The sequence below is a fragment of the Protobothrops mucrosquamatus genome, unplaced genomic scaffold (genome assembly GCF_001527695.2).
Source record: "Protobothrops mucrosquamatus isolate PMUCROS unplaced genomic scaffold, P.Mucros_1.0 scaffold1676, whole genome shotgun sequence".
NCBI classification, from domain to species: domain Eukaryota; kingdom Metazoa; phylum Chordata; class Lepidosauria; order Squamata; family Viperidae; genus Protobothrops; species Protobothrops mucrosquamatus.
This window is the reverse complement of record NW_015387832.1, coordinates 107,898-124,782: the sequence shown is the minus strand read 5'-3', so window position 1 is coordinate 124,782 and position 16,885 is coordinate 107,898. Positions and strand designations below refer to the sequence as shown.

Here is a 16,885-nt window from a genome sequence, read left to right as displayed (position 1 = left end):
ACTGCTGGTGCAGTGCTTCGGGCTGCTTCTGTTGCTTGCGGCAGGAAGTCACATGGCGCTTTGGGCCTTCTCCACTGCAGAAATGGCCCAAAGAGCCATGTGTCCTGCTGCGAGTAGCAGAAATGGTGCAAAGCACCATGCGGCGTCCTGCCAGGAGGAGCGGCAACGGCGCAATGTGCCATATGGCCGCAAGTGGCAGCAAGCAGCCACAGAAGTTAAACAGCGGTGCAACAGGTGTCGGGGTGTGAGAGGCCTGGCTGTAGTGGTCCTAAATTTGGGTCATTCTCCAAAATTAAGACCTAGTGCCTCTTTTGGAGGCAAAAAAAATATAAGACCAGGTCTTAATTTGTGGAAAACACGGTAGGTATTTAAAGAGAAATTACAAGGAAGCTGGCCAAGGATTTTATTTCCATGGCCTTAGAAACGGAAATATTGGGTATACAGGTAGCCCTCAACTTAGGACCACAGTTGAGCCCAAAATTTATGTTGCTAAGTGAGACATTTGTTAAGTGAATCATTAAAGTTGTTAAGTTGGTAACACAGTTGTTAAGTGAATCTGGCTTCCCCATTGACTTCGCTTGTCCAAAGGTTGCAAAAGGTGATCACATGACCCTGGGACCCTGCATCTGTCATCGTCAGTTGCCAAGCACCTGAATTTTAATCACGTGACCATGGGGATACTGCAACGGTCATAAGTGTGAAAAAAGGTCATAAGTCACTTTTTTCAGTGCCGCTGTAACTTCGAATTGTCACTAAATAAACTGTTGTAAGTCGAGGACTATCTGTACATTGAAACTACCTAGATGTTGTTTAAATATAAGAACAATTTACTTGTTGCCAACATCACTGGGTACAGCAGATTAGAAAATCAACTCCCCTGCCACAGAGGGCTAAAACTACTTGAGATTGGCTATATTTAGAGAATCTTGTAAGTCTGAATCAGGGAAGCATCTCAGCTGCTTCTGAGTGTAATCTTGTTGCTTTGGACTTTTAAAATACTTCAGCCTTTTTGCCTAGGTAATTATTGCATATCTTGGACAAAGTCATTTCTCCTACTCTCTATGGCTGTGAAGGTTCTGGATTCCTTATCCCTGGAAATTAAGAGACTGGACACAACCAGCTCTCTTGGGGAGTTTAATTCATTTTCTTCTAGCCCAGTGTTTCTCAACCTTGACAATTTTAAGGCACGTGGACTTCAACTCCCAGAATTCCACAGCCAGCAACGCTGGCTGTGGAATTCTGGGAGTTGAAGTCCAAATGCCTTAAAATTGTCAAGGTTGAGAAACACTGTAATCTAGCCCTTTCCAACTCCTACAGTTCTTATTATTCACACTCTCCACCCCTCCCTGCTTGATCATTGATTCATTTACACCAGCGTTTTTCAAAGTCGGCAGCAGCTTTAAGTCGTGTCGACTTCAACTCCCAGAATTCCCCAGCCAGCAGGGGAATTCCGGGAGTTGAACTCCACCCATCTTAAAAGTTGCCAAGTTTGAAAGAGGCCGATTGGCGCCATAAGAGCAGCTGTTTAAAGAGCCATAACATATTCCAGCCCAACGGAAGCAATCGTCTGATCGCTTGGAAGAGCTGAAAAAGGCAGACCCCGGGCTGCGGCTCGTAGACCCCAAACGAGGGAAGCGCACCTTCCAGGATGGTGTTTAAGGCTTACGGAGGCGCGCCCGCCTCCCAGTGAAAGGGAGAAAAACGCGCATCACAAGCGATAGCGGAGAAAGGTATCGGGAAGTCGGAATACCGCGCCGTTCCCTTAACAAACTAATTGCTGCTAGGCAAACGGGAAGGCAAAGGCTCCCGCCTCGTCCCCAGACGCGCTTTTCTTCCTCGAAATGAGTTCCCACGACCGCTGGGATCCCGCCTCTGAATCCCGGCTGCCAGCCTGAACCTCCTCCGGGGTTGGCCTGGCGTACCGCCGCAGTCTTCTCCGAATTGGAGGCCCACGACAGCGGCCGACCCTTGCCCGAGCGAGCTGCTGCGGGAGCTCCAGCCAAGCAGCGGTCGCTCGCCTTGCTTACTCCCGTCGGGCTCGGCGTACCCGGTCGCCACAGCCCTTTCCTGTACCGGAGGAATTTCTCCTTCGAGCTTTAGGCCGCTCCACCCGCAAAAGCAGGTAAAAACGGTGCTTGGGAAGCGAGCTTCCTCCGCCTCCTCGGTCATTTCCTGTAGGCACCGAGAGGCCGGCCCACTCCGGGCCTTTCGTCCCTCCCTTCGCATGCACCGCCCTGGGCTGTGCGCAAGGGAGAGGCTGCTCCGTTCCGTTCCTCCAAGCCGGTGAGTGGAGGTAGGCGACCGCGTCCTGAGCGCGCTGATGGAGATATGGGGTGGCGGGGTGGGTGGACGGGACCCCGAGCTTCTTCCCGGGCTTCTTCCCGGGCCCCAAGGCCGGAAGGCAGGCTGCTAAAATCACTGCTTTCGCTCCCCGCCTCCGGACTGGGCAGCAATCCTGCCGTAGCTTCTCCCTTGCCTTTTCTTTTCCGGTGCTCGGAAATCGAAGGTGGCGGCCATCCTGGGGATGCAACAGCTTCAGATTGAACTTCGCTTTAAAGAAAAAAAATTGAGGGGCGGTGGCTGCCGTTCTTCTACGCGGCTTCCCCTCAGCTGGCCGTGCCAGTTGCCAGGAAATGGGAAAGCTTTTGGCATACGGCTGGAGACCGACCCCCTTTTGCGCTTTCGCTGTTTACGAGGCTGGTCTCTGACACGCTGAGGGTGGAAACCTCCCTCCAGGTTGCGCTCTTTCTACCTCCCCCCCCCCAAAAAAAAAATATTGGGGTTGCAAGAAAGAAGTTTTGCTTTGCTTAGATTTCCCCCCCTTTCCTTTAGTCCAACTGGAGGCTCCTTGCATTTTTTTTTTCCTTGCACATCCGGTTGCTCCAGTGGAGTAATTGAACTGGGATGATTTATTCATTTCTTCCTGGGACTCTGATTTGCAGAAAAACAGTTCCTTCCTTTTTTATCTCTCTCTCTCTCTCTCTCTGTCCCCCTCCTTCTCCCCTTCCCTTTACATTTCTTAATCGTTTTTTTCCCCCCCTCTCAGGAAGGTTCTAGATGTACACTTCTGGCCAGCTAATATAGGTTTGGTTTTGTGTATGTGTATGCCTGCTCCTGGTGAATGCCTGGGCAAGTCTCTACAGTTTTCTTATCGGCATTTTCAGGTGTGGCTTGTCTTGCTTCCTTCTTGGAGCTGAAACAGTATAGTAACTGGTCCCAAATCATTTGGATGGCTTTGGGTCCATGGCAAGACTAGAATTCAACCTTTCCCAGTTTCTAGCCTGGTGCCTTTAGCCACTACACAAAAGTGCCTGTCATACTGTATTAGATTGGGTCAATTTTATAGCCCTGTTTCCCCTCCAAATTCTCCAGGATGTGCAGGAGCATTTATATCAGTGTTTCTCAACCTTGACAATTTTAAGGCATGTGGACTTCAACTCCCAGAATTCCACAGCCAGCATGAAGTCCACATGCCTTAAAATTGTCAAGGTTGAGAAACACTGATTTATATGATTGCCCACTCTTAAGTCCACCTGATCTGTTAGGAATTTCTAAAAGATGTTTGCTTCTGTAGGTTCTGCTTCCTTATGGAAACGGGGGGGGGGGGGGATCCCTCTTGATGAACAGAATGGAAAGCATTGAGCAATCCTAGCTCACTTCCCCAGAAGTCATTCAGTGCATTGGACTCTGAATAACTGAATGGATTGTATTGCTGTTGTTGTTGGGACTTCATTTGTTCCCCTCTAGCCTGAAAGAGTTCTGTTTGGAGTTTTGGGTTGGTTTCTGACTCTGATCCAATTGGATCTGGTGTTGGGGCAACCTCCCAGTTTGCTTTCCGTGTTTTATAGATTTAAAGATTAAGGTTTTTTTGTGCTGTAGGTAATTCCCTTTCTGTCTTTTGTCTCTAGTTAGAGGGCACCAAATGGGCTTTCCGGTGAGCTTTCTCTGAGTTAGGCCTTGCTCTGCCCTCATGCCATCTGATTATTCTAGTTCTGTTTTACAGGTAGTCCTTGACTTACAACCATTTGTTTTAGTGACCGTTTGAAATCACAACAGTGCTGAAAAAAGCGACTTAGAACTGGTCCTTGCTATTACAACCATTGCAACATGCCCACAGTCACCTAATCAAAATTTGGGAGCTTGGCAACTGGCATGTATTTACAACCTTTGCAACGTCCCAGGTTCATGTGATTACCATTTGCAATCTTCCCAGCTGCCTTCTGACAAGCAAAATTAATGGAGGAAGCCAGATTTGCCTATTGATGGCATGATTCACTTAACTGCAGCGATTCACTTAACATTTGTGGCAAAAAAAAAAAAGTCATAAAATTGAGCATGGCTCACTTAAGAATTGCCTTGTTTAGCAACAAAAGTTCTGATCCGAATTGTGGTAATAAGTCAAGAACTAACTGTATTTAGTTTCTAATGTTTTATCATGCCTCTCTTTTAAAGGTGGGGACAACGTGGAACTGCTTTTTACTTTTTCTCAAAGGAATAGGATAATTAGGTCTGTCTTCCAATTTATATGGGGTAATGTTTTAGGAGATGCAACTAGGAATAAAACTGGTGGCTAGTTTCTTCTTTCTTGTGCAGTTCCCATCTTCTTTAGGAGCACAATTGGTCTGGCCCCAGTCCCCCTAAAGAGTCAGATACTGTCTGATGAAGCAACTGGTTTTATTGGCAGAGATGCTTTTGAAATTGCAAGACATCAAACTGGGCAGCAGTCCTAAGTGAATCCCTGCACTATACTTGTGTGTGCACCCTTTCTCTGACTTTTGCTCTGTCTCTTTCCAGTCATGTCCTTTCGTAAGGTTGTGCGTCAGAGCAAATTCCGCCACGTCTTTGGACAGCCTGTCAAGAATGACCAGTGCTATGACGACATCCGGGTTTCACGAGTCACCTGGGACAGCACCTTTTGTGCTGTCAACCTCAAGTTTGTGGCAGTAATTGTCGAGGCCAGTGGAGGGGGGGCCTTTATGGTGCTCCCGCTGCAAAAGGTGAAGGATGGGCTCAAGGTGGAAAAAGGAAAGGGGGAGGAGGAGAAGCAGAAAACTAATAAAAATGACCACTCACTGTCTCTGTGTTTGTCACATCTTTATATTAATCTTTCTATTAATGGATCCACCTTTTATAGACAATTGGGGGTGGAAGAGAAGGATTTTGAGAAAGAAAATGGGACTCCAGCTTGCAACAAGATTGTGAGAGACTTAAACTGTATGTCAACTCTTATCTCGTTTATTCCCCCCCCCCCCCAGACAGGGCGCATTGATAAGTCTTACCCTACCGTGTGTGGGCACACTGGACCAGTTTTGGACATTGATTGGTGTCCACATAATGATCATATCATTGCCAGTGGTTCTGAGGATTGCACTGTTATGGTGAGACGGAAATGGGGAAAGTGTGTATGTAAGTGTGTATAGGGGGTAAAGTGGTCTCTTCAGTAGCCATGCCTCCACATGCATCTTAAAGCTGAGGCAACTGCAGTCAGTCTTGCATGTGAGAAGTGTTCCTCACAGCTGGGAAGGTGTGGGCAATGTGAAGGATAGAATAACAAGATTTCTAGCAGTGGGGAGGAAGGCAGAATCCAGTGTTCCATACACTTCTTATTTCTGCAAAGGCAGAATAAATTATGCAAAAATAAGGCATATGTGAATATTTCACTTAGATAAAACAGGACTGGCAGTCTTTTGCTGGCATGAGCTACAGTTCTTCATTTGATGGAGGTTGAAAGCTGCAGCGTGGGTGGAACCATATTATACCCAGAGCAGGGTTTAATTTAGGGGAGGTTTTTTTCCTTTGCTTTTAAAATGTGAAGTGCTGTTCTTAGGCTTTGTGTAGTAGTAGTAGGTGGATAATACTATGCAGGGTAGGAGGAGGAGGAGGAGAGGGTTTTCCAAAATAAATTTCCACTGATGTTGGATGCTGTTAGGAAGAAGGGAGGGTTGTGCTTGAGGTGCAGTATTGATGGGAGAGAATGAAACACATGTGAGCTTCATTGTGATTCTGTGCCCTTGTATTGCACTGTTTGTTCTCTTCAGGTATGGCAGATCCCAGAGGGTGGCCTCACAGTGCCTCTGACCGAACCAGTGGTGGTTCTGGAAGGACACTCGAAACGTGTGGGCATCATCACGTGGCATCCGACCGCTCGCAACATCCTTCTGAGTGCAGGTACCACCAGCAAAGGAGGCAGCAAAGTTGAGAAGTTTCTGCTGCAAGCAGGATGGTGTTGAAAAATGTGGGCTTATATCAATTTTTTTTGAAACCTGGGATAAATTTTACCGCTGGAGGAATTTGAAAAGGACGGCTGGGATTAAAGACGAATGTTAAGATAGAAATGTATGTTACTTTAGAATAGATAATGTATATAAAATTTAATGTATATGTAGAAATAATGAATTGATTGTAAAATATGGTATAATCTGATAAGAATGTATATACTGGAATGTCATGTCAAATCCAATGTTTTTTTTAATTGTTTTATAAATAAAAAGTTTAAAAAAGAAAAAGAAAAATGTGGGCTTATGAGCTGTCTGAAAAAAAAACCATAGCAAACCATTTAGTTGTTCCTTTCTATTCCAGGCTGTGATAATGTGGTTATTGTGTGGAATGTGGGCACTGCAGAAGAGCTTTACTACCTTGACAATCTGCATCCTGACATCATTTATAATGTCAGCTGGAACCGGGATGGCAGTCTGTTCTGTTCAGCTTGTAAGGACAAAAGTGTGCGCATCATTGATCCACGCCGTGGGCAAGTTGTAGCTGTAAGTCTGACACTCTTTGAGTTCTTGGTTACATTCATGAAGCAGTGTGTGATTGTAAGAGTCGAAATTAATTTTGTGGCATTGTGACAAGCCATTCTGATCTTGGCAATTCAAAAACATTGTATTTTGTATTTTAGGGTATTGCAGTAGATTCCCCATTTTCTTATCTGCACAGCTTTTTCTTTGCTTTATTGCTTCAGGTTCCATTTTTTTTTTTAGCTTAAATCATATCTTAAACTTGTACTGTCTTTGGTTTGCAGTAAGGTGACTGCAGATCTACAGAATTACAAAACAATTTGCAATGTTTATTTGTATAAAAATGACACGTTGGTGGGGTATTCAGAATAGTATACTATTATGTTCATTTGGATGCATGACAGGATTCACCTTGTTTTTAGTTTTCCAAAGTGGTCTGTGCTTGCAGAACTATAATCCTACTACAGGAACTGAAAAAAATGTAATGTGGAATGTGCTTGAGGCAGAGGTGCTATCTTAAGGCAAATGGAAATTTTGCAACTGGTACAGTCCGATTTTGTAACTTTGTTTTCAGCAGAATAAATGATGCCTGAGTCTGTCAGCAAGAAATCTGGACAGTGTCACCAGTCCTGTGCTGAATACATGTTACAACAGTAGTAGCAAAATACATAGGTGGCAGAAAGATACGAGGACTATACACTGAAGTAAGCAGTAGAACAGAAATGGAGACCTGCTCTAGGGACTAGGATAAAGGCCAAGGGCTGGATGACTCCAGTGCTTCTCACACCAGTTAGACGAGGGGATAGGAGATGCACATATCCTCCAGTTCAGGAAAGCAGCTTTTTCTTCATGCCAGGGGGTCTTTAAAGGGACTCTTCCCTAGGAACTGATGCCCCCCCCCAGCAAGGAGTGCCTTTAAAAGAACCATTTTTAGCCAGTCTTGCCTACCTGTCTTTTGGAAAAGTTTGATCTGGGGTGGGGGTGGGCATCAGTTGCTTTTGCTAAGTTCCTGTTGAAGTATCTTGTTGCTAGTGATGAGAGTTGTCAAACTTTGGGGGGGAGGGCTTTTCTTTAGTTCTCGCCTCCCCCCCCCCCATGAGTCAATGAAGCAAATAGGTCAAAGGTCCCCCTCTCACTGTAATGAACTCAGGCTATCTTCTGATGAGCATTTAGTAATGTTGGGGAAGGCAGTTGTTTTAAATGAGATGGGGATGATAGTGTTGGGAAGCTATCACCGATGATGGCATAAATATTGTCTTTCCAGTTCAGGATCTGTGTAGAGGGGAATTATAATATCTTAGCCCCAGAAAGTTGTTGAAGAAGAATGCATTATATTATTACTGCAATGCTGGGATACAAAGTAACTAAGTCTTGAATCTAGGTTCCCTTTATTTTTTAACTTTTGCGTCAGCGCTATCTAAATGCTTTTAGCTCCTAAAGAGACACATGTTTTTGGTTGGTTTTTTTTTCAGAAAGTTGCAATCTAGCAGCTGAAGTTTGCAAAAGAGTATAGTAGAAAAAAATCATATAAAGTATTTTGTTTTTTAGATCTATGGACAGTTCATCAAAACTAGAAAAGGCAAAGAATTAGAAAATGTTGTTTTGATTGCCACCCAGTGATTGCTTTTTTCCTTTTTTCTGTATACCTGCAGATTTAATTATGCTTTCTATATTTCTGCTAACCCTTAAAATTGAAAATGCAATAAAACCCTATTGTACAAAATACAAAGGTATTTTCTCAGTGCAGTTGGAGCATCAGAAGTGCTTTCCCTCCTCAGGCTATGCTTCTTAAATATAATTACACATTTATGGTAGAAATCGCATTTTCCATTACTATATAAAAATTACTTCCAGAGCAGATAATTTAATGAACAGGATTTCACATTTTTATTAACAACTAATATGGATCTGAGCTACCTGATCTCTATTTCTGCATTAACAGTCCCTGCTGTTCATATGGGTTTTTTTTTCAATTTTAGAATTTGTGGTTATGCGTATACATCTGTAAAACAGCAGATTAAACTGTTCTTCAGTCCAAAATCACGTTCATAAAATCAGCACAATTTAAGATAACAAAGACAGTAACAATAACAAAATCCTAAATTTCACTTTTGTATCAGTTTTCCCTGTGCTTCTTGTTGGAAATTATGTATACTCTTTTCTGTGGAAGAATGGCAAATTAAGTTGTGAGAGTATACATCAATGTCAAAAATAACCTTTTATTTGAAAAGCAAATTTAATATAGAATTCAACATGGAAAAGATTTTTAGATTATAATACCACATATGGTCTTGTAACACATCTAAAATTTGAATTTCTTCTAACAAGGTGTCAACATCTAAGGATAGTATTTTTTAGATTAGGCAGAAATTATTGTAATATCTCATCCTGATATATAATTGTCATTAATAATTGTATGTTATTTAGATTGTCCTAAACTGATATATTTTAACATTTCGAACTAAATGTTACCATGAAATTGTCATTTAATTTTATAATTCTTGTAAATCTCTTATTTTCTCTTTTGTTTGTCTTTTTGTTTTTCTTCTGGATTATGTTTTTAAATATTTAGAGAGTGAGAAAGAGATTTTAAATATTGATGGAGCCAAATTATATTTCTTAGGTAACAGCAAGGGGGTTTAATAAATGCTGGCCTGATTAATTTTGAAGCGAGAAGAGTGGCAGAAGAAGCTTCTTTTTCCTGCAGAGTGCCAAGGTTTTAACATTTTGGGTTCTTTGCTCAGAAGCAAATTAAAAATGAAGCCTTTGCTGTTTTTAACCTCTCATCACAAAGACTTTATTGGCCTCCCAGCTTAATCTAGCCTGTTCCTAGGCAACATTCTGAGGAAACACTTTTGAGTTTGGTTATAGTTTGAGTTTCCTTAGAATGGGGACAGAATGAAAAGGTAAGGCAGGGCTGAAGAAATTGTGCTTAAATGCCTGCAACAATGTTAAGTCTTCTTCAGGTTGAATTTAATCTTGATGACTGATAGGAGAGCTTAGTCTGGATTCAGTTTAAGAGATATCTGAGCAGAGCTGGCAGGGAGAATGTCTATTGTCTATTGTGGAACCTGCCTGCTTTATCTTAACCTGACCCTTTCCCTCTTACTTACTAGGAAAGGGAGAAAGCGCATGAGGGAGCACGCCCAATGCGAGCCATTTTCCTGGCCGATGGGAAGATCTTTACAACAGGCTTCAGCCGTATGAGCGAAAGGCAGCTGGCTCTCTGGGACCCAGTGAGTGGGAAGGCGGACGGAGCGGGGCGCAACTGGGTGGGGAGGAAGACTCCAATAGAAGAGAAACCCCTATCAGTACCAAGAGCCTGAGCAACAGACTCCTCTTCTCTTCCCATTCTGAAGGTTGCTTTCTTCTCAAATGGGTATTGCTTTAAGTTTGGTTCCACAAGAGAACCCCTCAGGATTATATCTTGAAGCAAGTGAACAGAATCCTGCCCCGCCTTCTACAATGGCATCACTGCCTCACACCATCCCCACAATGTGAAGGTAGTATCTGAGAAAGGATGAAGATTCTACTACAATTCAAAACCCTGGATGAGAAGATTCTCCCTCTCAAGCAATTCTCTGATATAGAGTAACCTTCCCAAACCAGTCTGGAAGTACCCTCTCTCTTTATTCCCAACCAGCGAGGCAGTAGGCAACAATTAAGTCAAACCTTACACAAAAGGGGCTGACATGGAAGTAACCATCTGAAAGAGATTATAATATATCTTTGCGCTTTCTTGTTTCTGTCAATTTCAGGAAAACCTTGAAGAACCTATGGCATTGCAGGAACTAGACTCAAGCAATGGGACCCTTCTGCCCTTCTACGATCCTGACACCAACGTTATCTACGTCTGTGGCAAAGTAGGCTTTCTTACCTTGTTTATATGTGCAGGTGTATTCGTGATGGTGCCTGATTGAGGCAGAATATGCCTTCCAGTATATTTTATATGTTATCTTTACAGATAGGACAATTCCTAAACTAAACTGGTATTGATTTTTCTACCATAGTACATGGGAATCTGCTGAGGATCTAATAGTTTTCTTTTCTATCGAAGTTTGTCTTGTAATTCAGCATTAATATTGCGAAGAAAACAAGACTCTCCCGTTGTTGCTAAATAAAATTAGGCCTGTGTTTTTGTGCTTGTTTTTCTCTGATACCTGAGAATTCTGGGTGTAACTCTTGTCAGTTGAATTACATCAGCAAATGACTACATTGTCTAGGAATGAGAGGAAGTGACCTTTGTATCTGGAGGGCAATCCTTATGCTGAATCCTTATGATGTCAGTGAGTAGATGATCTATTGATCAAAATTCACAGGAAGGATTTTCATGTTGTGTTAGGCACAGTGCACCCATGTAACGGCAGACTATTAAACATAGTGTAATAGGCTGACTCACATATATGGGACTTCGTCTCAGATGTGTTATGGGTCAGGCTAACTTTCTCAATTATGATTCTAATTCTGGTTTTCTAATGTATTTTTCTGCCATCCAAACAGTGGCAATTCTGTCATGGTGTATCTTGCTATCTTTTCTTGCTTTCCAGGGAGATTCTAGCATCCGGTATTTTGAGATTACAGCAGAAGCACCATACATTCACTTCCTGAACACATTTACTAGCAAAGAACCACAACGTGGCATGGGTTGGATGCCCAAGCGGGGTCTGGATGTCAACAAGTGTGAGATTGCCAGGTAATCAGATTAAATAGTTAGTAGGAAGGTATAGAGATGAATGGCAAGAAAGCAAATAGGCAGCCAAAGTATAGCATGAATTATTCTCATGGTTTTTAAAGATCCAGTCTGATTAACTCAATTGTTCCTTTCTGTTTCTATAGATTTTACAAACTCCATGAGCGCAAGTGTGAACCCATTATTATGACAGTGCCAAGGAAGGTGGGTATTTCATAAGAAGACATTAAAATCCAGTACTAGAATTAAAATCCAGTACCAGAACCCTAATCTGGAAGAAAGAAGATCCTGCCACTGCGGCGCTCTATTAGCATCTTGCTAGGAAGTGTGCTAATACTGTATCCCCACCTATGTTGCTAAAAGACAAAACAGGCTACAAATTCCTAGATTCAGGCAGCAGTGCTTTTCTTAACGCAAGTTAGAAAATGTCAGGAATCATTTGGCTGCTACTTTTTTTCCTTGGATCTTGACTTCTGTTGCTCTGCATTAATTTGTAAATTTATTGATTTAATAATACTAGCCAATAACCTAGTACAGTGGCGGCGAACCTATGGCACCGGTGCCAGAGGCGGTACTCAGAGCCCTCTCTGTGGGCACGCGCACCGGTGCCCCAGTCCTAGGCCTTCAGCCGAGTTTTATAAAACCTTTTCGCTTTAGGCCTCCACCACCATGTGCAAAAAAAAAAAAAAGGTTCAATCTACCAGTCAATTTCAACTTCTCGCGGGAAAAAAAGATCTTGCAAAGTTGGAATTGATTGATTGAACTTTTTAGTCCCACCCAGGTACCACCGCAGCCACGCCCACCCAATGGGCCACACCCAGCCAATGGGCCACACCCACCCGGCACCCGACGATGCATAAATGGGTTTTGGGTTGCAGTTTGGGCACTCGGTCTCTAAAAGGTTCGCCATCACTGATCAGCCAGTTCCAATCTTATTTCAACCATGAGTCTCTTAGACATCTTGCAAATTAATTTAAGGTTACAATTGTGCTAAGATTTAGATTAGGATCTTTGAATTGACAATTTAGAACAAGGGTGTCAAACTGCTGGCCCATGGGCCGGTTGCATCATGTGTAGGCCGTGCCCACCCCAGCTCCGGCAATGCAAAAAAAGTCACGATACGTCGCAACACCTCATGTGACATGGCAAGTTTGACACCCATGATTTAGAATATCTATATAGTAGCCTACTACTCCTTGACAGGATTAGTCTCAATTGCTGTATTGTATTGCTATTTGATACTCTATTTCAGTGTTTCTCAACCTTGACAATTTTAAGGCATGTGGACTTCAACTCCCAGAATTCCACAGCCAGCAATGCTGGCTGTGGAATTCTGGGAGTTGAAGTCCACATGCCTTAAAATTCTCAAGGTTGAGAAACACTGCTTTAAAACAGACATGTCAAACTCGCGACGTCATGTGACATTGTGCAACTTATCGGGACAGTTTTGTCATTGCCAGCAAGGGGGTGGCATGTCTTCCAGATGACATGTCCGGCCCGTGGGCCGGGAATTTGACACCCCTGGTTTAAAACATTCCTGGCAGTTGAGAGATGGGTTTTTTTTTCAACACACACACCTGTTTTCATTCATATTTTTAATCTCTCTGGAGTAATATGATTCTGAGAAACATATCTATCTAAGCTTTCCTGGCCTTCTTTGACCTCAGTGTGACAATTTCTTTTCCTTTCAGCCACACACCTCCTTCACCATGAAATGCAACATTCTGCTCTGAACACGATTTCCAAATGTTCCAGTAGAATTGATCTTTATTCAGAAATGCAAAGAAAAATGTTAAAAACAGAATTAGAATGGTTCAGTTCAAAACTTAATTTTCCTTGACTACCTAGGATCCCTTTGGTGAAAGGATTGATTCTAGAGACCTTTCCCTCTACTATTGTGTAGATTGTGCAACTGTACAACATGTTTGGGTTAAGGGAAGTGGTTTCCATTTAGAAACAGATCCATGAACACTGAGGAATTAAGATGCTCCTTTCTCAATTCTGTGCTCTCGGATGATCATTTTGTGATTTCTCAGGCAGAATGGACATTCTTAGTATTACCACATGAAACAGTGTTCACATTTTGGGCTCCATATAAGTGTAAAACATTTAGTCTCTTTCTCCATGTTCAGCTAAATATACTCATCTTAGGACTCTGTTCTGGTGCTCTCTGCCAATGCCATGAAAGCTGATGCTTTCCTCTCTTTGCAGTCAGATCTGTTCCAAGATGACTTGTACCCAGACACAGCTGGGCCAGAAGCTGCCATGGAGGCAGAGGAATGGGTGGCAGGGAAGACAGCACCCCCCATCCTAATCTCACTGCGTGAAGCCTATGTACCCACCAAACAGCGGGATTTCAAGGTCAACCGAAGAAGCTTGTTGCCTGAGGGTCGCCCGGCGGCTCCCTCCAACACTGGGCTGAGTGCCACACCCTCCAGTGCCATGACTCCATCCGCTGCCACATCTGCCCTTGGTGTTACTGCTGCTAGCGGGGTGGGTACTGTGCTGTTGCTTGGGGCATATGGGGATTCGTAAGGTAGTACTGAGTGTCTGCTTCATCTTCGGACTTTCTGCCCTCCCTACATGCAGAAAAGTAAGCTTCTGGCTCTTCATAGTTTTGACAAGTATCGGCACTTTGAGAAAGGCTGGGTATGGTTCTTGTGTTAGCTGGCTCAGGAATTCTGGGAGTTGAAGTCCACAAGTCATAAAAGAGCCAAGGTTGACTACCCCTGGGTTAGAATATGATACTGCACAGATCTCCTTGCTGCTCAAACAATGGCACTTACATTTTTTGCAACCAACCTTGTAAACCAGGCTCTTGGAAACATAATGCATCCAAGTATATAGAGCATGCTGGTTGGGGGATTCTGGGAGTTAAAATCCATACATCTTAAAAATCACCAAAATTGAGAAACACTGCTGTAGAAGATTTCTTTATTTGAAACTGTAACAATGATCATCTTCCTTATTGTGACTCCCATATGATCAGGGTAGGGTTGTGCATATGTGTGGATTCAGGCTTAGAAATGTGGGTCAGATTTGCTTTCCTCACCTTTTCCTGCACCAGATTATGTACTCTATGTGCTGTCTATTCCAGTTAGTGTAAGTTAGTGGTTGGTTTGAGTTGGGCCATTGGAATTCTGGGGATCTTACGGGCAAAAAGATGATGAAATAATGAATGATCAACTTTTTTCCCATTTGCAGGAAGGGAGGCAGCTTACTGAAGAGGTGTTGCGTGAAGTGGCATCCCTGCGGGCGCTTGTGGCTGCACAGGGGGAGCGCATTGCACGGCTAGAGTTGCAGTTGAGCCGCATTGAGAATGGTGATTTCTAATGGGCCTTGCGTGGGCCCCCCCAAGAGAACCTGACCAACGTGGAGGATCTCACTTACTTCCCCTTCCTTTGACCTGCCAGTAATCCCTTCACATTGCCTCCTGCCCTGTGGGGTGAGACAGGGGCTTGCCCTCTCTTGCTGCTACTGGGAATGTTTCTTGGGTTTTGTCTCGGACCAAATCTCCTCTTCCTCTCATTTCTGCACCCCATATTATCCAAGGGGCCATATGCTAGTGCCCTAACCATTGCTCCTTTGCCTTATTCTGGTCAGGGGCCTATTTCCTGTCCCATTCCCATGAATGGGGCTGGCTTAGATATCACCCAGGGAGATTGGGGCTGTCTGACAGCTTGGCCTGGCCTGCCTGTACCCTCCACTTGAGAATAAGGCTGAGGTTTCCTTATGAGTCTCTCGTGGCAAGTGTGTTTGTGCGCGTGGGGTGGGGTGGGGTTGGGGGTGTTATTGGAAGCCTGGGCCACCTATGAGTCAGTGGGAGGAGGGATGCTTTTTCTCAGATAGGACCATTGAAATCCCATGGAGGAGTTTTCTGCTTCCTTGTCTGAACTTTTTGCAATGAGAACATGGAGAGATGTCCAGTAGGGCCAGGCGGTGAAAGGAGCCTGCCTTCTGGTCACAGTCCTCAGGCTACTGTCTCTGGTACCACTCCTCTTTCTGGCTTCCAAAACACACTGACAATGGAACAGGGGAAATTAACTGTTTCAGGGTTGATATCTATATTTTCATTCCAAATAAAAATCTTTATAGAACTAGAGCTCTGTGCAGCTTATTATTGTGGGCGTCTCTGACTTGGAGTGAGTTCAAGGTAAGTGGAAACTCTTTTCCAGAATGTCAGCTGGCCTTCTTCGGACTACTGATGGAAATTTCCTCCACCCACCAATAACCTAGGAAAACAATTGTATCATGCAATAATCCCTGCTTTAAGCTTGGCTAGAAATTCCTAAAGACACCCGAGTGCCTTCCCCTTCTCCCATACGGAGATGGACTTGCTTCCTTTAATCATAGAATATTCTGCTTAGAACCATTATCGGTCATGTATGTGCCCCGTGTTTTGAGAGAGTGGGGAATTCAAACGGGAGAATGTAATAAATTATTGCCTTTTGACCTAATTTTTTAACATTTGCTTTGTACATACCAGAATTATTTAGACATCTTTGTACCAAAGGTGGCTTTTGAAACTGCATTTTCTGAACACCCATAAACATTTAAATCTTTTCCATTAACTGCATTTTTGGGGGTGGGGAGTAATAATGCAAGCTCATATTCTTGTTTATTTAAACAGGTTTAATAAGTGTGTAGCTCCTTTTCAATGAAATTTAAGAGCACTTCATGTGGGTGTATTCCTGGCAAAAGGACAAAAACCTCTCTTTAACCTGTTTCAATATACTGAGTTCTGCTCCACCATCATCCACTCAATTTTCAAATAATTTCCGGTGCACATTAATGCCACTGTGGGTTTTGATTATTTCTTCCTCATGTGTATTTTAAAACATTTAGGGCTTCTGTCTAGTGTTCCCTAGCACTGTTTTGCAGCTCGTATCCTATGATTGTCAGACATGTATGTTAAGTACTTTAGAGATGCAATTTAATCCTTGTTTAGTAGGACTTTTTGTTCCCTTTTAAAGGAAAGCTGTATTCCAAAAGAGCAAGGTAGGTGGTTATGCATTGAGGAAGACTTGATTAAAGTACAGTAGACTACCATGGACCTTGGGTAAATTGAAAAATCTTTCCATATCTATATAAATAAAAATGTAAATGTTCGTTTGTTCAAAATCTTAAATCTCCAAAAGTTCTTCACTGATTGCTTTGAAATTTTGACACAACGTTGCATTCCAATACGCGCATGTTTTTATATACCTACTATTATATAGATGTCACACCTGTGACAGGTAAAAACATGCTTTTCCATTTAACCAGACTGAGCCACAGCAACGTGTGGCCGGGTACAGCTAGTATTTATATAATTTTCATTTGAAAATGGTGCTCGAATGATGTAGATAATTTACAAAATGGATCAAATCAACACAATTCTAAATACTAAATTTTAATTCTGATGCTAACCTATTATGAATGAATGAATATCATAAATGGTCTTGCCTGATTATTAGTT

General features: G+C 43.0%; 1 protein-coding gene across 2 annotated transcripts; it reads left to right on the top strand.

Moving 5' to 3' along the window:
- The first annotated feature begins 2,232 nt into the window (after positions 1 to 2,232).
- On the top strand, positions 2,233 to 15,204 carry CORO1B (coronin 1B). Of its 2 annotated transcripts, none has more exons than XM_015822789.1 (11): positions 2,233 to 2,283; positions 4,795 to 4,997; positions 5,256 to 5,378; positions 6,039 to 6,168; positions 6,580 to 6,761; positions 9,854 to 9,973; positions 10,496 to 10,600; positions 11,285 to 11,430; positions 11,574 to 11,631; positions 13,639 to 13,920; positions 14,632 to 15,204. In XM_015822789.1, the coding sequence occupies exons 2-11, from the start codon at positions 4,797 to 4,799 to the stop codon at positions 14,758 to 14,760; spliced, it is 1,476 nt and encodes a 491-aa protein (XP_015678275.1). In that variant the 5' UTR covers positions 2,233 to 2,283; positions 4,795 to 4,796; the 3' UTR covers positions 14,761 to 15,204. The 2 variants fall into 2 exon arrangements, with proteins under 2 accessions (XP_015678275.1, XP_015678276.1); XM_015822790.1 differs by having other exon boundaries at positions 2,233 to 2,293.
- The last annotated feature ends 1,681 nt before the right edge of the window (positions 15,205 to 16,885 follow it).

Coding starts and splice junctions, on each gene's coding strand:
- CORO1B (XM_015822789.1), top strand. CDS start 4,797: ATGTCCTTTCGTAAGGTTGTGCGTCAGAGCAAATTCCGCCACGTCTTT. Junction 6,762..9,853: donor GCCGTGGGCAAGTTGTAGCT/GTAAGTCTGACA, acceptor CTTACTTACTAG/GAAAGGGAGAAAGCGCATGA. Junction 13,921..14,631: donor GTGTTACTGCTGCTAGCGGG/GTGGGTACTGTG, acceptor TCCCATTTGCAG/GAAGGGAGGCAGCTTACTGA.